The following is a 25,266-nucleotide window of genomic DNA, read 5'->3' as shown; positions in this document are numbered from 1 at the left end:
TCATTTACATTCATACATATCATCCTCTGAATTAATACCTTACGGTGGTTCGGGAGGCTAAATTAATAAAAAAGAAAAAAGAAGACTACATCAGCTGTCCGTATAAAAGTAACTGATGTAGTCGTCTGCTATGTTTTAAGGTCACAGGTGAATGGTAGAATTAAATAAATTAATTAAATAAACAAAAAACTATATTTAAATATAAGGATGCATATTTTAAATTGTGTGTCTGTGCATGTATGCCGTGCATCAGAATAAAACCGCGTGACGTGAAAGTCCTACAATTATGTTTTCAGATTTTATTTCTAATTGGATGAGTTGCTGGTTATTTATTGAGGGGTAAGATATTTTGCAAGGGACTGTTTGAAAATTTTACTAAATGCTCACTTTTTAACTAATCAAAAATTTTGATCTTTATCAAGAAGTGATATCTATGCCGAATGCTAGTAACAATGTCGATTATTTATGAGTAAATAATCGATATCGTTAAAAAAAGTATATATCGTTACTACTAGCTTTTTATCATTTATTAAATTAAATATCTAAATTGAATTTAAATCAAAGTTTATTTAAAAATTAATTTATTATTACTGAAATTAAATGATTTATCGTTCTAAATCAACTGCATTTGTTCTCGTAAAGATAAAAAAAAATATGTATGTATTTTTATTCGTTTAGATTTTTAAATGTTTTATATTCTACAAAACTTTTACATTTTTTCATTTTTAAAGTCATTGAACTGTTTACATTGTTAACATAAACTATTGTTTTAAGTTGTAAATGTTTGATAGTAATGCAAGTTTATCTATTTCCTTATTATGTAGAGCCTATTTGCACATTAACTGAAACAATGATAACGTTTTATATACTTTGCAAATGTTGCAAAAATACCTTGTTTATTATTTAGCTTAATTATTTTATTTTTAATAGCTTAATTAATCACTTGTTACATTTTGTGTAAACTAATTAAACTTAAAAATAAATTTAAGAAACGGTCTGAAAGTTTATGAGGTGTGGTAAAAGTCCGTTTTGACTTATTTAAAACACTTATTTTAAAGAAATTACTTTTGGAATTTATAGAGCACAATATTTGCATGTGTAAAAAAAGAGGGCCAAAAAATTTGATTTTTTTCATGATTATAGTTCATTCAATTGACTTTTTTAATTTTTTAAATAATGAAAAATTCCTAACAAAATAATGTAAAATAGAGCAGGCTTTGATTAGTTTAGTTAAGTGATTTTCCTCGATGCATGTATTGTGACCTGGAGGATATTGCCAAACACACGACATTGCACTGTGTTCAATGAGACGAGCAGCGCATGCTGCAGGCTGGCGTAACACCTAGTCAGTCTGGAAGAATTAGTGGAGTACACGCATGCATCGGCTGACAACCGGAAGCGAGTCGAGGAGTTCGCGGTGACAGTCCTGCGCAACAAGGATGCAGAAGGAAGATGGAGGAGTTTTTAGATAGGGTAGGGCGGATAGTCCCAGCCGGGAGGCCATCATGCTTAGGTGAGTTGGTTCCAATGAACGGCTGGGGAGGTTTAGATGGAGTTAGCGTAGGGACGGGTGGATAGCCTCTGTCATGAGGGCCGGAATACCTAGGTGTGCCGGTTTCAATGAAGGACTGGAGACTCCAGGGTAGAGTAGGGAAAAAGAGGTAAAGTAAAATAAAGATAAAAAACCCGATACCGGTGGGGGGAATTCCAGACATGGTGACCTCCCCATCAGAGCGGGTACAAAATTAAAACAGAAGATCCAACCGGGGAGATGACCTGCCATGCTGGACATACTGTCGGTAGGCGGGGAGGGTCCTTAGAGTTAAAGGACGCTTCCCTGGAGAGATATACTTAATTGTTGGCCTGGTCCAAAGGAGTAGGAGTGAAAAAAAAGCCTTTGATTAGTTGTAAAATACAGGATGATATTAAAGAATGAAATGGCTTCATATTTCAAAACTGAGGATACTAGGAGGTAGAAACAAGTGCGGATCTACCTAGTTAAAAAAATTGCTACTTTATGATGTGATTAAAAATTTTGTAGGCCATCTTTAATTTGGCGTATTGAATTAAACTGGGTTTTTTAAAATAAGAAGATGAATATGTGGTACATGATTTTAATAAAAAATGTTACAAGAAAAATGATAACGAAAATCTTCTCTCGATAAATGCCTTTGTTTTTGAGTTATAGGCAAAAACGAAAAAATCTTGATAATATTAAAATGAGGTAAAATGCCCCGTAGTAACGTTTTCATTACGTATTACCTTCAGAATTACAACTATTAATATAATTCAAACAATTAATATTGAAATTAATGATGGAGTATAATAATGACAGCCTTCAAAAAAATAGGTTACACTAATAATAACTCGAATAACAATGAATAATAATTTTCGAAATACTTCTACAAATTAAATAGCTAGGTCAACTGATAATGTTTATTTTAATTATCATAATATTTAATTTTAAAATTTAGTTAAAATTTTTCCCAAAACGCATTTGACTAAACACTTTTCACGGGTGTTTAGACTTATTTAAACGCGATTCCATCGAGTTTCTACGATGTTTTATCACAGTAAAGAAAACGTGGATTCATCATTACAACCCTCACCATTTAAAACCAAACGGTAGATGGTAGTAGGTGAAAGTGCACCATAGATATCGAAAATGTTTCTATCTACAAGAAAGGTCACGGCTATGGTTTTTTTAGGATTCACCTAGTTCGGTGCTCATAGATTACCTGAAAAAACGTAGGATCGTCCATCTGGAATTATTATACTTTACTGCTGGACCGAAAAAAGGGTACACCCATATCTGGACAAAAAGAAAGTGATTTTTCACCACGATAATACGCCTGCATGCAAGTCTGGTTTCATCGTATGAGGTACAAATGTTATAGGAATATTTTATTGAGAGCCTAGCGTCTTCTGTTGTTATCTGTGATTGGTTCCTACCGGACTGTCTCTCGAGAGGCGGTCCTTATTATTTCTGGAATGAAGCCTATTGACATCCTTACAACTGAGCGCAAATTACGTTATGATCCTAAGAAGGTAGGCCGCATAAAAGAAATAGACGACCAGGATTTCCATTTATAGCAGGTCAGGTGGACTGAATCGCTCGATGGTTGCTACACGCATGAAATTTATCCTGAAGTAAGAGATATGCAGGTAATTAGGTGCATTTCCCTCAATCGGCAGATTACACAGTTTCTTTCTGGACATGGTGCTTTTTGAGATAGGTTGGCCAGATTCGGTTTGATCAATTCAGGCTTGTGTTCAGAGTGTAGGGCCATTGATGATGTGCGCCATGTCTTCTATGTTTGCCCCAGGTACGAAGCTAAACGTACCAAAGTAGCTAGAGAGCTTGCAAGGATCAATTATTTTGATCTACAAGTCAAATGGTAAACCGAAAGAGAATGGAACATAGTTGCTGATTTCCTAAGTTCTTAGCCCTGTGGAGGATGACTAACGAGGTGTAATGCTAGCAATCCGGCTGGCTATCGGCCCGCCTAGTTGCTTACTTCACCAGGATAGGCGTTCTAACATTGATCACCGGTTAGATTAGATATTCGCTGTTAGGAAGAAAAAAGGATGTGTGGAGAACTCTGCGGTGTGGAGGGTATACGCATTGACCTCGCTGTTGAAAGCAGATCGTTGCAGAGAGAAATTATGTTTTTATTAGATTTGTGAATCTGCTTCTTGATTTTTAAGTAAAACAAAAGAGCGTGAGTAAATTGAATTGTAGGATAAAATTATCGCTGTTGTGTTTAACACTGTTTTGCTGATATAATGATAGTATTTTTAGTGTTTGATATGAGAACATGATCTACTTGAAGTTAGATATAGGAAGAATTTTTGTGTGAAACCTTCGGTGTTAGAAGAAGGCGCGGGGATTGCTGCAAAAATCTATGACGCTTCGAAGCGTTTTCATATTCGCTGGATTTGGCTCCCAGTTACTTCCTCTTCCCAAACCTGATGAAATAGCTCAGGATGAAGATTAACTTCAAATTGTTATGTCAAAACTGAGATAACCGCTTATTTTAAAGACTTGGACGCATTATAATGAGGGTTTTAAAAATTTTAAAGTCGCCGGTCAAAATGTATCGAATTACAAGATGATTTCGTTGAAAATAGAAAATTTTTGGAAAATTTTATGTTTTTCAGGCCGAAAACTGACTCAACAATCCTCGTATTACATAACTTAATTAAACATGGTTGTCTTAACACACGATCAATTAACATAATTATTTTGTTTTCGTAAGAGACGAACAAATTCTGTCATTACCTATTTGTCTTAAGATTTCTTATTTCGTATTTTATTAATCTATCTATCTTCAGCACCCCCTTAACATCACACGTCTCTATTTTTTATCTTTCTATTTTACCTATTTTTCATATTTTGCTTACATATCTGGGAGTACACAAACAAGGAATGACTTAAATAGAAAAAAAAACAAAAAAAACAAGAAAATAGAGTTTAAACAACAACTTTGTAAAAAAATAGAACAACCGCAAGGCTAAAAAATCTCGTTAATTATAAAAAAAAATGTTGAAGAGTGTAAAAAACGACTAAAGCTAGAGAGGAAATTTAACAAGACAATTTCTAATAAAACCAAGCAGAAAAAAATTTAATCAAAAACTGGAAAAAGACCAAAAAGAAGACACTAAAAATAATATAAAAACAGGCTACCAATTCTTTGTTTTATTCATTTATTACTTCATGCAATTTTTAAATCTTTACTTTTTTGTGTTTTGATCTTTATATTCATTGTTTCAGGTGATCAGGATATTCGTTACATAGGAGGTATTATTAAGCAGTGTCCTTGTGAAAATGTAATATTTTTGTTTCTTTAATTTGTTTGTGTGGGTTTCCCACACAATCAAATTAAAGAAAGGTTAATGTAATTTAAGTTAAAGAAAAGAAAAACAAAAATGGTAGAACCATAACGTAGTGGTGGGGTGGGGAGAATAGAACCCACCCTGATAATTTTCTGGCGTTTTTTTTATGGCAATTTATAAAACTGAAATTTTATTTTAAAAAAGAATTTAAGAATATATAAAAGATATTAAAATGCCGAATAGCACAAGCTAAACGAGCCTTCAGTAAGAAATATAATTTGTTTACATCAAAAATTAATTTAAATGTCAGGAAAAGATTTTTGAAAGTGTATGTTTGGAGTGTCGCTTAATATGGAAGTGAAACTTGGACGATCGGAGTATCTAAGAAGAAAAGATTAGAAGCTTTTGAAATGCGGTGCTATAGGAGAATGTTAAAAATCAGATGGTTGGATAAAGTGACAAATGAAGAGGTATTGCGGCAAATAGATGAAGAAAGAAGCATTTGGAAAAATATAGTTAAAAGAAAAGACAGACTTATAGGCCACATACTAAGGCATCCTGGAATAGTCGCTTTAATATTGGAAGGACAGGTAGAAGGGAAAAATTGTGTAGGCAGACCACGTTTGGAATATTTAAATAAATTTTTAGGGATGTAGGATGTAGAGGGTATACTGAAATGAAACGACTAGCACTAGATAGGGAATCTTGGAGAGCTGCATCAAACCAGTCAAATGACTGAAGACAAAAAAAAAAATAAAATAAAAGATGTTTTATTTTAAACTTAATATAAAACTTTTTTATAACTTAAAATAATTTTTTTTTGTTTAAATCTGTTAAATTGATTTTTTCTTAATTTTTAATATTACAGTTTAGCAGTTAAAGTGTAGTTTTTAACGTCTAGGCTTTACAGACGTTTAATAAATCTAATGTTGTTTTGAGAGAGAATTAACAAAATGACTGAACAATTTATAAAACGCGTCATTAAGTTGAATTAAAAATAGTTTACGACTTACTTGTAACAAATATTAATATTAGTAATTCCATATTAGTTGTAGATGATTCATCATGAGACATAAATTTCTCCTTAAAAAAAATACAGCCTTTTTTTAAAATAACTAACATTTTTGCAGGCCTTCTTGATGTTGAAATTGCAATTCAGTTTTTCATCTAAATGGTTTTGGATTATAATTAGGTATGGTATTGTTTTACATTTAAAAAAAAAATCCATTCCTTAGGTACAAATCTATAAATCTAGGTAATTGTACTATAAAACTGGGTGGATAGATGCTTGGGGGAGTTGGACTTCTATCTCACCCAGTTCTTTAGTGGATACGGGTGGTTTAATTCCTAACTGTTTGAGAGGGGGAGGAGAGTCACCCGTGAGTGCGAGTATTGCTCGGCAGCAGTCGATTCTGGCGAGCACACATTTTTTGTGTGCCCTAGATGGGAGCTTCTGAGAATGCAGGTAGTCCAAGAAGTGGTTCCCATCTCCCCGGACAGTATCGGAGAGACAATGCTAAGAAGTGAAACGTCCTGGCCACGTTTATCAGGACATTAGTGAAAAAGAAAACCGAGGAGGAGGCAAGGTTTTATCCATAATTACCAATAAGGTTGACGGTAATAGAAATATGTTGAGTCGCAGACTGCTATTGAAGTCGCGATATATCGACGTGTTACTAGTTTTGTGATTTCACTTTTATGACTGAAGATTCGAGACCTGTTGCTGGTACGAGTGTGTTCGCCCACACATCTCGAAGTAATGACTCGGGGTGATTCCGGGATGCGTAGGGGTGGTTTTAGTTGGTAGTCTGTTGATGGCGGTTGGATTAGACCACCAGCAGGAGTCCGACACTTCGTGCGTAAATGCATTTCCACCTTCAAAGAAAAAGAAGTAATTGTACTATGATACAATTACCTCTTATATATATATATATATATATATATATATATATATAGATCAATATTACTAGGAAAGAAGTGGTTTCCTGATATTTAAAAAAAAAATTAAATTTATGTGTTGTAATATGAATTGAAAACCTTCTTTTTTGAGATAGGAACAACCAGCATTCCATTAAACCAACGATACAATCTAGGTATGTATGATTTAGACTTTCTATCGTTATGTTATTTATTTATTATTATTGTTTTTTATATAAAATATATAATAAATAAACAGTTTGATTAATTAAAAAAAATTTTATAATATATATTAAGAAAGTTTTTCAAAATTTTTTCAGTATTTTTAATCGAAAAATATTTATTTACAAAAAACGATACCGCCCATTTCCTATTAAACTTTTATGTTTTAATCTAATTAAAAATACTTTAAATGTGTTTTGTAAGGTGTATAGAAGAAAATTATATGCCACAATGAGATCCAACAAACCAATATGATTTAAAAAATAAAAATATTTTTCAACACATGATAAAATATTAAGTTGAGAGCTGGAGTATAGGATAACGAGATCTAGCGACAAAAAGGTAAACTAGAAAAGTGAAGAAGATTGCTAAATGAGTAAAGAAATAAAAAGGCTTACATACCAGAGGTGTGAAAAAAGAATATAGTGACCTCAATTTTTTTTTTGGTGATTCTGCGTTAAAGAAATTTATACTTGTTTTGTAACATTTCGTTATGTATTTAAGTATATGTGAAACGTACGTGCATAGATAAAAAATAAAGACAGACGAACAGAGAAAAAATGAGAAAGAGAGAAAGAGAGAGAAAATGATCTTACAATTAACTTGCCTATGAGAATGATAACCATTTTATAAAGCACATAGACTCCATATGTAACTTCATTCCATTGGAATTTATACCTGACGTAGAACAGCAGAACTGAATATTCACCTAAAAAAAAAAAAATAATAAAAATAAATAATAAAATTTAAAAAACAAATTAATCAAATAATAAATAATCTGAAAGGTTAAAAACATTACTATCACAACAAAAAAGCTATGTTAAGACACTCCATAAATCAATTTCTAATATCGGTGGTAATACTTTGAATTTAAGTTATATCGGATCGAGTACCAAAATGCATTTTTGTAAATAATAAACGCAGTAATTTTTTTTTTAATTTTACTTTTTTACACTAGAATACATAAATTTTACGTTAAGTAGGAGGGAACTTTCCTCTTAGGCATTGGCATTATTATAATTCTCCACTACTGCTAAACCGTGGGACAACATTGCTAAATTTTCAGGTTGGCACAATTCGTTACTTGCTCAGCTTTGCCGCATCGAAACAGGATCTATGAAATTCACATACTGAGAAAGTGAGTAGGAGAAGGAAGAACTCGGCTTATAAGTCATGCGACAACTTCGATTCAGGTAAATCCAATTTCTCCCTCTCATCCTAGCGTTCAAAATTGAAAAATACAGACTAATTGGTATATTTTTTAATAAAAGAAAGAACTTGGGAGAGCAGGGCAAAATCAGTTCTGCGTTTTATTAAAATAATTAAGAAAAACCATTTTTATTAATTTGCTTAATATTAAAACTTATCTTAAACAGAGTGTCTTCATTAAAGAATTGTGGGGTTTCTGTAATTCAGATCAAGGCAGTAGGAACCCACCAGGTTGGTCTAGTTGTGAACGCGTCTTCCAAATCAGCTGATTTGGAAGTCGAGAGTTCCAGCGTTCAAGTCCTAGTAAATTGAGTTATTTTTACACGGATTTGAATACTAGATCATGGATACCGGTGTTCTTTGGTGGTTGGGTTTCAATTAACCACACATCTCAGGAGTGGTCGAACTGAAACTGTACAAGACTGCACTTCATTTTCATTCATATATATATATATATATATATATATATATATATATATATATATATATATCATCCTCTGAAGTATTATCTGAACGGTAATTACCGGAGGCTTAACGGGAAAAAGAAAGAAAAGAAAGATCAAGGCAGTAGGGAAACTTTGAGAAGTTATGTTGGTAGTTCTGATAGCCTCAAATATGTAACAGCAGTTCAAACTACCACACTAGTTTTTATATTGTTGTTGAGGTGTGTTTAGTACGTTACTATGTTCACTATTTAAGAAAAAGCAGTGTGTTTTGTGGCAGGCTAAATTAAAGTCCGTAATTTTAGTTCATCGTACATTTCGACGTGAATATGAAAAAATAATATACGACGTTGTTTCAGATAGTTTGAAGAAACTGGATCTATTCTCAAGAAAAAATCAACCGGCAGACCACGGAGTATCAGACGAAACTGTTGAACGAATTAGACAATCTGCAATCAGAAGTCCTAACAAATCTACCTCTCGTCCAAGCCTCGAGTTAGATATTCCGAAAACAACTACTATTCATGAAGTTTTATATAAAAGATTGAAATTACATGTAAAATACAACAATTGAGACCTGATGATGGAGAAAAACGTTTCATTTTGCCGTTGAAATTTTCCATAAAATTAATGAAAACGTATAGTTTTTAAACGATTTAATTTTTACGGATGAAGCCACGTTCCATATTAATGAGTGTATTAACGTACACAATTCACGGATATAGGGATCTGAAAACCCATATATAATTTTTGAGAAACGAAGCGATACGCTTAAAGTTAATGTTTGGCGTGGTATGATGAAAAATCGTGTAATCGGACCTTTTTTCTTCCCTGAAAATACTATTAATGGAAATGCTTATCTCAATATGTTAAACAATTACTGCTTTCCTCAGCTGGATGAACTTGAAAACGTACAACAAATTCATTTCCAACAAGATGGCGCATCCCCCCACTTAATGTATTCGTCAGCTAGGTTTTGAACGGAAAATTTAGACATCGATGGGTAGACCGCCAAGGACCTATACCCTGTTCTCTAAGGATTCCGGACCTGACACCTTCCAATTTTTTCTTGTGAGGGTATATAAAATGCATTGTTTATTCGCAAAAAATACGCGACCTACGTCACTTTAAAGGAAAGCGATTGTAATCATAACAGAAGATATGTTAATTCGGGTACGAGTAGAAACTGAGCATCGATTGGATATTTGCCGAGCGACTAATGTACATATATTGAAATATATTAGTTATGTAAAAAATTGTTTGATGTATTAAATTCGATAAATAAATATCAACTATAAATATTTTTGTTTTCATTTAATCGATGTTCAAAATCCCACTGTTCTTTTATGAAGACCCGATTATCTAATAATACTTTTTTGTGAAGTAAATATTTTTTTCCTGATCAATTAATTCCATATATAAGCATAAAGCTTATACGTGGGAATGTGGAAGCGGGTAGCTTATGAAAAATGCCAAGCCTGTTCGGGATTCGAACACGGGACCTTCGAATGAAAGGCCGTGACGCTACCACTCCACCACGGAGATCGATGAAGTGGTATTAGAATAACCATTAAAATTTACCTGGAATTTTATTAAAATCTGATTTTAATTAGTAAAACTGTAAGTAACAACTATATAACGCATATATATGAAAATAAAAAATATGCTCCATTAAAAAACTAATTTTTAAAAGTATTTATTTATTATTTATTAGTTGTATTTACATTATTTTCTTAGAATTAAATTTTCTATAAGTTTTGTCATTAAACTTTTCGCATTTATTAGTCGTTTAACAATTGTACTACAAACCTAAAAAACCTATTTTACGTCATTTTTTTTATTTAGAAATAAAAGGGTTAGGATTTAGAGAGAGTAGTTAACGAATAGATGTAATAATGTTTGAAAAAGAAAACCTTTCTAAACGAATTCTGAATAATTTGGAACTCTGCAAATCAGGAAAGTGTCTTATCCATGTTCTGCTGGTGAAAATAACGACAAAATTTTACATAAATTAGGTCTGGAAACGCTTGTTTTCTAGTTACGGCTAGCGAATTATTTCCCCCGGATTTCAGCTCTTCTAATAAAAAGAAGCCCTACAGTAATTTTTTGTACCCAAATTAAAGATAAGTTGATGATTTCTTATGTAATTTGAATTGGGAAATAAGTTGAAACAGGTCCCAGAACTGTAAGTAGTTTTTAAGATATCCAAAGTAAAACACAAAATTCGGTGTCGAAAAACAAGTTTTTTTAAGTTGGTAGTACAATAGATTGGTTGAATGACTAATAAATGCGACTGATTTACAACAAAAGTTGTAGAAAATTCAATTCTGAAAAAATTTGTATTAACACAGCCAATAAAAAGTAAATATTACTTTTAAAAATCGGTTTTTTATTGAAGCAAAATGGACGAAAAATAGACAGAAAATCTTATTATTCTCTGTGTTCCTAATAAACATTATTTTTAAACATAAAATTCTAATTACTAAAAATAATTTTAAAAGAAATACAAAATTTATAAAACTATAATTTAGCTGTGTTTATTCAATAATTTACAAAGGTAAAACGAAATAATTACGTAAAAAAATAAATTGAAATGTATGTTACTTTAGTAATATTTTTAAATAACTTTATTGTATAGGTTGACTATACTAACAACCGGTCACCAATCAAAACTGTGTACTTCGTTTGAATCTGTTGTCATAAAATTATCACACTTTTTTTTGTCTTCAGTCATTTGACTGGTTTGATGCAGCTCTCCAAGATTCCCTCCCTATCTAGTGCTAGTCGTTTCATTTCAGTATACCCCCTACATCCTACATCCCTAACAATTTGTTTTACATATTTCAAACGTGGCCTGCCTACACAATTTTTTCCTTCTACCTGTCCTTCCAATATTAAAGCGACTATTCCAGGATGCCTTAGTTTGTGGCCTATAAGTCTGTCTCTTCTTTTAACTATATTTTTCCAAATGCTTCTTTTTTCATCTATTTGCCGCAATACCTCTTCATTTGTCACTTTATCCACCCATCTGATTTTTAACATTCTCCTATAGCACCGCATTTCAAAAGCTTCTAATCTTTTCTTCTCAGATACTCCGATCGTCCAAGTTTCACTTCCATATAAAGCGACACTCCAAACATATACTTTCAAAAATCTTTTTCTGACCTTTAAATTAATTTTTGATGTAAACAAATAGTATTTCTTACTGAAGGCTCGTTTCGTTTGTGCTATTCGGCATTTTATATCGCTTTAATTTTTTATGGAGCGAAGAAAAAATATTTTACGTCCGGCAGAGTGCTGTGTGCATTGTGAAGGAGGGAGTTTTGTAGAATTACAGTAACTGAGGTTTATTATTCTATTACCATTTATAGCTTCAGATATCTTAATAACTAACGCAGTTGCAGTTCTGGGACCTATTTTATCCTGTTTTTCAGCTCAGATTATATAAGAAACTATCAACTTCACTCCTTAATTTGGGGTACCAAAAATTACAGTAGGATTCTTTTTATTAGAAGAACTGAAATCCGGGCGAAATCTTTCAATAGCCGTAATTCAAAAACAAAGCGTTGCCAGACCTATGCTTATATAAACCTTTTTTCATTATTTTTACTTATAGAACATATCCTGAAAGATTCTCCGTTTCTTTGTGGAATATTCAGTGTAAGACCTTTAATAAAACGGAAGCGGAAAGGTTTTTTTTTAATCTTTAACTTTTATAACAAAAATGAAAAAAATTATCCAAGAATAAAAGTTTTTTTTTGCGCAAATGAAATAAATGCATATCAACAGGAGTAATTCTTTCACAGCCTTGCTGAAAACAACTTGACAACAGTGCATACGTTTTTTTTAACAATAAAAAATCTTAACTATTAATCATAATTCATTATATATTGGTTATTTAGAAACTTTTATCTCGTACTAAATGCAGTGATGAAAGGAAGTACTCTGGTGGAATTCTGAGGAAACAGATAAAGCTATAATTAATTTCATTGGAGCTGATACTTGTCATAAAAATTGTATTCATTACGAGATCAGTAATGTGAAGTATAGTTTTAATTAGTGTGTTCTGCTGTACTTAACTGCTTTAAAATAATGATTAGAACAAATATTGATTGTAACAATTTATTACTGCACTTTATCTTTACAACTTATTTAAATGCATTACTACGCGTAATTCGTGGTTATTCATCAAATGCAAAATTTAAAAATATGGATTTTTTAAAGATTTATTTAAATAATATTTTCTTTAGAATTCTGTCAATTTAGTTTTATTAGTTATGTATTTTGATGCTAGAAAACAAATTTAAAAAAATATTTTAAATATTTTTTGTACAAAGTAACTGCATTTTGAAAAAAAGATTGGAACTGATGAACAAGCGTAGGTTACTTGATTTTGATTTTAAATAAAAAATTAAGATGTTAATGAAAGATGTTATATCAAGTTTATTAAATATACCGATGTCTGCGTAGCAGTTTTGAAGGCTTTGCGTAAAAGTATAGTAACTTAAACTGAAAAGGTTAAGGTAAACGAATATATAATAAACTCTTATAAAATAAACGCTAAGAGCGTCTAAATAATAAGAAATCAAGAAGAAAGAACATATGAAAGATTAAATGGATTATTATATTATTATTAATTAACAATGTTAATTACGACATTTGGAAGTAGTTCGTAAATACAAAGTGAAAGGTGTCCGGATTTTTGAACCAGTTATTTAACCTAAATAAATTGGAAGACAAGATTACAATCAAAAGACGTTTATGAAAATTTTATTAGAAATCCAAATCAAATAGTTGTTTAAATATCAGTAGATATTATTTATAGCGTATGTATAAAACGATAAAAAAGGTCAAAAATTAACTGATAAATAAATTATATTTACAAAATACGACAAGATGAGTATTTTCTGTAGGGTTTATAGAATAAATATAAAACGGATTAAAGAAGAAAACATCAACAACTGTTATTTTTTAATGAATAAATTAACAATTAATATGATCCACCTTACCAGTACGTTGATATGTACTCTAGATCTTTCCGCTTATTTGGAAGCTATCATCAGAAGTTAAAATTAATATATTTAAAGACTAAAGTTTAAAAAATCTTAATTAAAATTAAAAAAATTTAAAAACAGTCATGACTGTTCCGGTCCTACTAGCATACTCGAGTATGACCGGGACAGTCATGACTGATTTTAAATTTTTTAATTTTAATTAAGATTTTTTAAACTTTAGTCTTTAAATATATTAATTTTAACTTCTGATGATGTCTTCTAAGTAAGCCGAAAGATCTAGAGTACATATCAACGCGCTTGTTAAGGTGGATTGTATTAATGATTAATTTATTCATTTAACATATCAGCAGTACCATGTTTGAGAAATTAATTGTTATTTTTTAATGTATTCTCAATAGAAAGCTTAAAAACATCAAAACCACTAAAACCTCTCCAATTCAGAGGCTCCATGACATAACGCACACCTTTTATATTAGTATAAGGTTTAGTATAACTGTAAACATTAATTACAGTTAAAGATAACAGATAAAATATTAACTATAAAATTAATAATACACACTAGTAACATTTTTTTTTCTGATCCCTGCATAATATCACAGATTATAAGATCACGTCATTATAAGATAAATTAAAAATATAAAAACATGAATTCTATATTAAAATTTTGTCATAAAATTTTATATTAATTATATAGGACACATGAAATACTGTTAAATATATTAATTAAAAAAAAAAAGCTAATAAATAAAGGAACTAAATTAACTACAGTTCAAAAGTCGAAAGTATTTTTTTTTTTGCTTCATGATATTGCTACATAAGCTTAAAGCTTGTTCGTGGGATATGAAAATGTAGCGTATGAAAAATGCCATGCCTGAACGGGATTCGAATCCAGGACCTCTGGATGAAAGGCCGATACGCTACCAGTTGCGCCACGGATTTTAAGAACACGTTGAACGACATGCATATAAAATGTGTTAAGTTTTTTATATTTTTTATTAGCATTATTAAAATTTATCAAGAAGGTAATATTTTTTTAATAGGGTCTTTCATTTTCAGCGCAAAAAAATAAGATTACTATAACACAAAAAATATGTCTAATATCAAACAATTTTTTATTTTTGTTTCGAAGCTTCAAAAAACATTATGATTCATATGGTCTTACGGTTTTGCTTGACATAGCCCAAAGTTTATCAACAAACCCATCGGCTTGTTCTAGTGATGAACGCGTCTTTGCAAATCTTCTTGGGTCAGTTTTATCAAAACTTTGTTTGCAAACTCCTCTGAAACTATTTTACCAAATATTTTGAAATTTTGAATTCTTGTTCTATATTATTAATAGGGTGCACAATTCAATTCTGGTATTTCTAAGTATATTAGCTCTATAGATTTTAAATAGTCGATTTAATAAAATTCCATTAAAATCGATACGAAAATAAGTTATTTGAATTTTTAAGATCGCTATCTTTAAGATTTTTTCTCTTTGGAAAATATTTAAAGATACTGTCTATATAATACCTATAAAGGCAGATAAAGAAAGATTTAATTATAAAAAACTGAAGAGTCTAAAAAGAGCACAAAAGGACTTAGTAACGGATCAGTAGGAACAATAATTAATGTACTTTACGATCCTTCTTTTGAAAGCGAAAATTACAACTATCATATATCACTTTGCATACATGTCTTTCGAAAAATACGCAGGACCAACTCACTTTAAAAACTCTATGCTTATTGTACCAGTAACGAAACCTTAAAAGAATGAAGAAATTTCTTATTCTTGAAAATAATTCCCATACGCAGTTATTATTCGTAGATCTGAAGAAATAACTCTAGTTAAGGCGATTGTGAATATCGGATAAAACGAGTTTCAAGGTGGCCTAACTTAATACATTCTAGTTTGAAATTTAATTATGGAAACGATTATTTTGTTTCGTTTGGTACTAGAGTTAGGCGCGGGGATATTGTTTCTGCGAACGGTTAAATTAGTGACAAATTAGAGTAGATGAGCGAAAATTTGGAAAAAGCCTTTAATGAAGACGATAGTAAAGCCGATTAATACACTGGTGAAAATGTCTGTCGAGGTATATGCATCCTGATGTGTCATCAGTGGCATCCTGATGGAAGCCAGACTGATGACTGATATGTAATCAGATATTTGAGGGTATATAAGATGACCTCCGGTAAAGCTCATCAGGGTTAGATATGTAGGGACTTTTGTGGCGTCCGGGATCGTCATAAGGCGGGTATTTTTCCCTAACGGTATCAGAATGGCCAATTTCCAGGGATTAAGACGTTAGAAGAGCTGCTGTTGAAACCAGTCGTTCAAATTTGAAAGGTTATTAAAAATTAAAAGTTCAACAAAGTTCAATTCAACGTCGAGATGAGTTACAACTATTGATTTTTTTACTAATGAAATTTGAATATTTTCGTAAACTAAAATTATATACACGTGCAGTCAACTGAAAATCATTTCATATTTGTGATATATATTTAAAAGTATTTTTTTATTCCAAGTTTATCATCAATAAATTATATTAAAATTTAAAATTCGATAATCATTTCAACTCAAATTAAATACAGAAATAGCGAATCAGTTGAATGGGCGTTGGAGTAATCTACCAATTAAGATGTGCATATTTTTATCTCTCAAACTCTCTCTCTCTCTATATATATATCTCACTCACTCAGCTCTCTCTTTCTCATGTTGCGTGAATTGACAAAAGCCAAACCCCTTTACAAACATATATCAGCATGTAAAAACATATAGGCAATGAAATGTATATAATTTTTTAATTACATTTTTTGTTGAATATTCTTAATTTTAATAGGTGATTTTTATAAACTAATTAAAAAATCTGATGTGGGCAACACAAGACTTCCTTTTACGCTTATTAAATTACATTTACACTTTTTTTTAAATGAAAAGTACATAATATTCTACTTCATTAAAAACTTCTGATATATTTGCATTTTTTTTTTTATTATTATTATTATTGAATTCATCGTGAAACCTTTTTTTTTACGATGAGATATTAATAATTATTAATAAGCTAATATTGTTTAATTAAAAAAATAAAAAAAGGAGATGAAGTCGGATTCGAACCTATGTGCCTTCCCCTTGTAAGATATAAATATTTCATTAATTAAAATTTCATTTAGCTACAACTCTGGAACCAATGAAAATAAATACCACTTATGATGTATCGTTGCAAAGCTCTCAATGAGGACTTCTTATTACTACAGTTAAGAAATAGCCCAAAATCCAAATTGTTTTGGATTTTGAGCTTTTTTTGACACTTTTGGTTCAATCGATTGCAGTCAAAGGGAAGGTACACAACTACATGTTACAACAGTCCTAAATCCAAAATTTAAACATCCTACGGATAATCGGTTTTGAGTTATACGAGATATATACGCACATACGTACGTACAGACGTCACACCGAAACTAGTCAAAATGGATTCAGGGATGGTCAAAATGGATATTTCCCTTGAAAGCTGGAAACCGAAATTTTCCGCGATTACAATACTTCCTTTACTTCGTACAAGGAAGTAAAAATGAAATTCTGGCTGTAAAAAAATAATTAATGTTTAGTTTTAAATCATTGAAAGTAGGACTGTAAAAAATATGTAATTTTTTTACAACCCAACATTGCCAAAAGCCCCTCTTTGAAGTAGAAAACTGCTGATGTTGGAAAATGTTTTTTACTTCCTTGTACGAATTAAAGGAAGTATTTTGATCGCGAAAAATTTCGATTTTTTTGATTTCAACCATTTTGGCCATTCCTGAATCCATTTTTGACTTTGAATTTTTGGAATTTGGATTTTGGACTTTTTTTTAACTGCAGTAATAAGCCCTCATTGAGAGCTTTTTAATGATATATCATAAGTCGTACTTATTTTCATTGGTTCCAGAGTTATAGTCAAATGAAATTTTAATTAATGAAATATTTGGATGTTATAAGAAGGCACATCAGTTCGAATCAGACTTCATCTCCTTTTTTTAACTTTCTTTTTTTTAAATTTAAATATGCTGATTTATTAATCACTGATTGTAAAAAAAAAATTACGAATTTTTTATATTCAATAACAATAAAAAAAATTATAAAAAAATATCTGAAGTTATTAATTAAATAAAATTTTATGTACTTTAAAAAATGTGTATATGTAATTTAATAGGCGTACAAGGAAGTGATGTGGTGTACACATCAGATTTTTTAATTTCCGTTTTAGAAAAACTTTACTATAATAACGGTGTCAATAATAGCTATAATGCAAGAATGCACTTTAAATAAAACTATGTAATAGTATAATATTTATTTATTTATTTTTATTAAATTGTAAAGAAGAAAAAACTTGATATTTTACTGAAAAAAATTCTTTTGTTAAAATATTTTTTTGGTGTATTGCTTTATTTACAACCAGTTTCCTGAACAATGTTTAAATATGAAACGAATTTTATCAAGGTCACAATTTCTACATTTGATGAAGATAACAGCTGTCTAATGAAACAAGGTAATTTTAGATAGATGTCACTGCGCAATTTGTACGTCATTCCTTTGTTTGTATTATGCAAATAAAAGGAATTGTGGTTATCTTGTGAATTCATTTATTCAATGTAGTAATTTTAGTAATTAAATCAAATAAAATCTTATACCAGGGAAATAATAATTATTTCTAAATTACTTTGCGTCTACCTATGAAGCAGATTACATAAAAACTATTTCTTTCTTGATTACATATTTCTGCATATTTGTGTACGGACTATTTTTTTTTATCAATTCAAAAGTACGTGAATTATTTTGATTGACCTTGTCCCTTTTTTTTGGCGGTATTCCTTATAAGAATATAAACTTACTTGTCACTGATAACTATTTCTAATAAATATGTTTGATGACAATTTTAAGAACGTACCAATTACATGAATATGTGGATTTTTATTGTTAGAGGATAATTACAGGTATTGTTCTTTTATGTTACAACCGTTCATCTATATTTATAGATATAGTAATGAACATTTATCAGGTTCACAGTGATAAATATAATTTTAACAGCAATATATTTTTTTCTTAGGAAAAAATCACAACCGCTAGAAATTTGTGGATTAATAAATATTTCTTACGAAATTTTTATTTTTTATTCTTGCTCCGTGAGATTTAATAAAAAAAATGGATACATAGAGATAATCACGAAACGTTCTCGTGAGAGGGAAATGGAGGCTGCGTTTTCCGTATGAATTCTGTATGATTTTAACAGTTTAAATGTTTGTTAAAATACATTTTTAGAGTAACTCATAAAAAATGTTAACAGGGCATATCCTGTTTTTCCTGTTTTCTGGTTTAAAATTAAAAACTTTTTTGTCTTTAAATTATTTTTTCAAATTAATTTAAATCAAGTTATTACTGTATACAGTAAGTTTAGATAAGATCAATTCCACTAATAGAGACGTATACATACATAAATTTATTAATTACTTCAATTTTATATGAATAGCAGATATAGATATATCTGGTATATATAGATATATATAAAATTTTGGTAGAGCTTGTTACAAAAAATAAATAAATAAATAAATAAAAATTAAAAAAAGGGTTATTTCTTTCTTTCCGATAGGAAAGTTAAAGGAAAATTCATTTTAACCGAATTTTATATACATGTACATAGCAATCTCATACAGGATATTGTTTAAGTAGCGATTCAAAATATTACAGGAAAAATTACACTATAAAAAATACAGGGTCGTAGTTTATGCTGTACAACTCATCTAAAATTAATAAGATTAAAAAACCAACAGGAATTGTGCTTGTTGTATTTCTCATTGAATTCATTTCTCACTGAAAATGGCCTGTCAATTTTACCTATGTATACTCTTGCAACGCCTTTTCACTCAATCTTTATACTTTACCATTATCATTCATTATTATTTGCTAATTAGGTATCATGAAATAAAGGGAATTAGACAGAGAAAGAACGAGTGAAAGAATGGGGGATATGTTAAAGTTGATAGAATACTCTTCGTGACAACCAACTGGTGGGGGTAAATGGACGAAGCAGTTCAGTCTCAGATTCGGCGTTGGTTCTTTAATAACGCGTACTTTAATTGTATGCGTTATATATATATATATATATATATATATATATATATATATATATATATACACACACACACACACACACACACACACACACACACACACAGAGTGTCCTTTAAAGGTGAGGCCAAACTCTAGGAAGTGATTCTATTTAACATACTGAAGAAAAAATTTCCAGTGAACATAGGTCCGAAAACGCCACTCGGTGTACTTGCCGCAGACTCTATGAGACAACCGGGGATGAAGCAAATACATCACGGACAATAGGGCTTGGAGGTCATGCGTATGCTGTTGATATCACAAGTCAATGTCGGCATACAAGGGAAAATAGGTCGGGAGCCGTTCTAGTGCTCCAAAACTGCGAGTATATAGGACTTAAAATAAGATTTGGACTCATAGTACGACGCTGAAAATGGCGTATAGGAAACTTATGGCATCTGGGGGCGAATCGTGGTTGCCGTGTAGGGGCAGGGAGAGAGCTGTGATAGACACTTTGATGGTGTCTGATGGACACTTTACTAGGACACTCTGGCCGCTCTGATGCTCTGGGAGGGTCGGAACTATACGAGGATGCGATTAGGGACCCTCAAGGTTTGAGAGGGCCGTAGGGAGAGCGAAGGATGTGCGAGATGCACATGTGGAGCTAGTTAGTGTAGGGACGGTAAGGGTAGCTCTCCAGCAGAGAGGTCTGCTGGCTGTCCACAAAGGAGGTTATATTCCTCAATGAAGCTGTATGGACTCCGATGGGAAGCTCACAGGACCGGGCAAGACATGAGGGCAGTTAGCTGCTATTTTGTGTTTTTTAAGAAAAAAATTATTTTTCAACTTGGAGATACGAATAAAAATTTTGTACTTTATTTTAAACTAACATTTTTTAATAGGAAAAAAAATACCGATACTCTTCGTTCACAAATTTTAAAATGGCGGTCGTTTCAGTTTTTCAATCTTAAATATATTAGGAAGTACTGGATTTATTTATTAAATTTTGTTGTTATAAAAATTTTGAAGCGTTTTTTTGTTAACAAAACTACCTCTTAATTGTAAAAATCCGACTACAAACGACAGAGTTATTGAAAAAAGTAGGCCTAAACAGATATGGCACTCATTTTGTTTTTTTTTTATTATCGTGACTCACTCGATAACTAATCAAATTTTCTGATGAGAACTGCTAAAATTAGCAATTTTAAAACCACGATAATAAATCGTGTTATAGCCACCTTTTTTTTTAAACCACAATAATAGTTCACGATAATTTAAAAAAAACAAGATGGTCGCCATCCCGGTTTAGGCCTACTTTTTGCAATAACTCTGTTGTTTTTCGTCAGATTCTTACGACTAAAGTGTTGATTTGTTCACAAAAAAATTGTTCATAATTTTTGTAATACAACTCATTTGATAAATCTAATTCCTAAGATATAAGATTGAAAAATTGAAACGACCGCCATTTTGAAATTTGTCAACGAAGAGTATTGTTATTTTTTCCTATTAAAAAATGTTAGTTTAAAAAAAAATACAAAATTTTTATGCATTATCTCCAGCCGTTCTTGAAAAATATATTATTTCTTAAAAAACACAAAATGGAGGACTGAGAGAAAGGTAATATGCGTTTTAGGACCTATGGTCACTGGACATTTTTTTTCAGTATGTTAAGTAGAATCACTTCCTAGAGTTTGGCCTCACGTTTAAAGGATACACCGCATATATAATCAGAAGGGTATTCTAATTTGTTTGAACATTGTGCAATATAGTATTTCCTATAACATTGTGAAATAATATTAACAGAAAACAGAAAATTAGTGTTTTAAAATAAGACTTTGGTTTATTGATTTATGTACATAAATTGGTATAATTAATATAATTGGTAACAATGAAATAAATTGGTGAATAATTGGAATATAACTGATATATTTCATTTAATATAATTTTTAACTTTTATTTCTTCAGAAAACTAGATAAGGTTATTTATTAGCCGATTTCTAAAGAATTTATAGAAATTGCTTCTGCGTCCGGTCAGATTTTTTAAGAGTGTCGGGTGAGGGGGGACAACGTTTCTTTACGTTTTGGGGTCTCCTGAACACGATTCTGTAATGTTTAAATACATATCTATATATAAGATTTTTTCGTCCGCTGTTCCGGGCGAAAATCTTATTAGATTTTTATGAAACTTGGTGGGATGTAAATCTATTGGAAATAAAGACCGTTTGGTTTTCAAAAGAATTGGTTTACAGGAAACGGAGTTACATCCAAAAAACGAAGTTTTTGGGTACATTTTCAACTTTTTTTTGTTCTGCTGGGCGCAACTTTTAACCGATTTCAATGAAACTTTGTAGGATGATTCGAACCTAGCAAAAATAAAGTTCTATTGTTTAAGCAAATCGGTTCTCAGGAACCGGAGTTAGAGGAAAAACCGGATTTTTGGATACATTTTCAAAGTTTCATGTTGTAACTTCATGGGGGTGATATGTTAGAAAGCCAAAATTTAATTTTCGTTTGCACCGCTAGGTGCGAACTGGTTTTGCAATGAATCAAATTTAAAATGTCATGTTCGAAACCAAAATCAGATCTTTAGCTTCTAAAATCATTACAGCAGGGTAACATCCTTTCTTTCTTAATTAAAACTGGAAATCCGCCCTTCTGACGACAGAGTTTTATTTTATTAGAGGAGGCTCTAATTATTTTCATCATGTACACACGCTGTTCGATAATACTGAAAAATGAAGCGATCTACAATGCTTTCACAAAGGTGCGAATATATGAGTGAGCAAAATGAAAGAACGTTTTCTTCCCGTCAAAGGATTTGGAATCATCTGTGTCAATTTAACTACAACGGAATGTAGTTTACCTGTGTGGATGTTTCTACAGGATTATTTCATCGCATATGAAAGAAGGATCAGCGGAGGTTTCTACAACGGAAAGGTGAATTAAAACTTTCATGATCATAAATTACCGAATTTACTCGCGTAATTCACGTACTTTTTTGACCGGTATTTTTTTTGTTGTAAAATTTGGTAAATGATTTATGCAAGGAAAATGTGATAATCTGTGCTAAAATTATATTTATTTGACTGAATATTTTATTTTTTAATATTTTCAAATAAATTCTGTTTAATAATTCAGGTGCTTGAATTACGCGAGGAAATACGGTATTATCTTCAAGAACTTCAAAAAAATTTAAAAGAGCTAACTGTATTTCTATTACGTATATCTAAAAAGATGGTAAAATTGTTTAGGTATCCTTTTTATTACAACATTAAAACCATGAGGCAATTATGTATAGTAACATTATGATTATTATTCGATAGCTTGTACAGTTAAAAGATTGATAGAATTGTTTCAATAAAAACAGCTTTATTGACGCCTGTTATTATTCACGTCAGTACTGATATGAATGATTTCTTTTTATATGAGAAATTGTAGTAATTACTTGATTATTTGTAATATATTCTTATCACAATTTTATTAGTTATTTTAACAGTTTTAATCTGGTAATTTAACACACTAGTTAGCTACAAAATTTTATTTGATGAAAAAAAAATTAATTTCAGTATTATTATTAAATGCTTTACTATAATTACTAAAAACCGTGCTGAATTGCTGAACAGCTAACTAATTGTACCTGTATCGATATATTATCCATACCGTGGATAATCATAAAATAATTATCCGTAATTTAATCGACTGCATCAAAATTTACATACATACTTACAAAGAAAATTAATAGATAAATAAAAATATGTAATGTTTTTTCTTACCGTTTGCAGGGCATGTAGTTAAAGTTGAAACAATAATCATAGAACACAGAATAAATCGGTCGTAATTATCTCTTTTTTTAAATATAGTCTTTGCTGCTCTAATTACTTCTCGTGGATTAAATAATCCTTCCAATGCTGGTTTTTTAGATGTTAAATCCATATTCGGTGGATTTTTAACTAATAATATTCCTAATTGTAACGCAATTATATCTAAGATCATGCTCGTTGTAAATACTCCATAAAATCCGATTAAAGATCTTAAATATCCGCTTAAGCCAACACCGATTGGAGTTCCAATAAAAAATATTGCTGTTACAACACCTGAAAGAAAAAAATAAATTTAAATTATAATAAATCTTATTTGTTAACACACACATATATATATAAATAGTGATATTTAAGTACGCAAACAGCTTTGAACTGCATATCTGAGAGATATTTGGAGGCAAAAAGAAATGGGGTTGTATATAGTTAAAAAAAAAAAAAAAATCTAATTATGGTGGGTTTTTAATTTTTGTCCGCCAAATTGGACCCGCCATATCGAATCAAATTTAATTTTTTGAAATAGGAAGGTGGACGTACATATGACAAGATTTCGATTTAAAATTTAAAAGAAAAACAATGGTATAATCCGGTTTTCTGTTAATGCCTTCGTTATCAAGTTATTAACATTCAAAGTTGTAATGACGAAAAAATCGTGTTAACAATAAAATGCGCTACATGAACAATTTTATTGCATTTTACATTGATTATGTACACAATAACAAACAGTTAACACAATTTAAATAGTGTTATAATATCGATAATAATAAAAAATAACTAATAATTAACAACACAACAAATTAAACGGCTATATGAAATGGTATTATTTACTTTAAATATTACAATATTTATTTTAAAATTTTACATAAATGTTTTCGATTGTAAATTACTAATGAAATAAGTTTTGAAAGTATTCCATTCTCAAATAAATTTTCAAAACGTTTCCCCCTCTACAACTCAGCAGTGTGCTAACCCATTTATTACTTATTTCTGGTGGTACACGAGCAGATTCGTCAATTATTGTTCTTTTTAATTGGTCAATGTCTGCAGATTTTGTTTTATAAAAATTATGTTTCAAGTACCACCCAAAAAAAATCTAGATGAGACAGGTCTCTAGGAATCTGGCAGGCTATTCTATTGCTCCCCTACGATTTGGAAAGTGTTCATTTAAAATTTTCCGTGTCCGTAGATAATAATGAGGTGGTGTCCCATCTTGCTGAAACCATACGTTATTATTTAATCTTTTTTCAAAATTTTCCCGGATATTTGATAAAATCCTTTCGGCTAACAAGTTGTAGTAAACGTCTCCTGTAAGATTATAATCTAAAATAAAAGGCCGTACAATGCAATGACCAACGATTCCCGTCAATACGTTCACTTTCTGAGGATGCTGCGTATGGGCTTCCAACATCCATCTGGGATTATTGTCGCTCAAATATCGACAATTTGCTTATTCACATGGCCATTTAACATAAAAGTCGCTTCATCAGTAAATATTACTGAACTAGAAAAAATTGCGTCTACGTCTAATTTTTGGATTATAATATCACAATACACAACTCGGCGGTCAAAATCATATTCCGATCGGTGGTCAAAATCATATTCCGAAAGATCTTTGATCAGGTGTAGCTTATAAGGGTGAAATTTATTTGTTTTAAGAATTTTTTGTACTGAGAAATAGCTGATGTCATGCTGATCTAACAACAGCTTTCCGAATCTATGAATGAGGGTCTTCAACAAAG

At 30.7% G+C, this 25,266-nt stretch overlaps 1 protein-coding gene across 1 annotated transcript in view; it reads right to left on the bottom strand.

Moving 5' to 3' along the window:
* The window catches only part of LOC142329707 (putative peptidoglycan muropeptide transporter SLC46), a 159,587-nt gene that overhangs the window by 42,263 nt on the left and 92,058 nt on the right, over positions 1 to 25,266 (bottom strand). Inside the window, exons 3-4 of the mRNA XM_075374420.1 lie at positions 23,483 to 23,803; positions 7,583 to 7,684 (exon numbers count right to left, since the gene is read on the bottom strand). Of these exons, the coding sequence (XP_075230535.1) occupies positions 7,583 to 7,684; positions 23,483 to 23,803 (423 nt within the window). The remainder of the gene's footprint in view (positions 1 to 7,582; positions 7,685 to 23,482; positions 23,804 to 25,266) is intronic.

This window comes from Lycorma delicatula, chromosome 9 (assembly GCF_047948215.1).
Source record: "Lycorma delicatula isolate Av1 chromosome 9, ASM4794821v1, whole genome shotgun sequence".
Lineage (NCBI taxonomy): Eukaryota > Metazoa > Arthropoda > Insecta > Hemiptera > Fulgoridae > Lycorma > Lycorma delicatula.
Note: the sequence above shows the minus strand (reverse complement) of the source record. Positions and strands in the feature narration are given on the sequence as shown.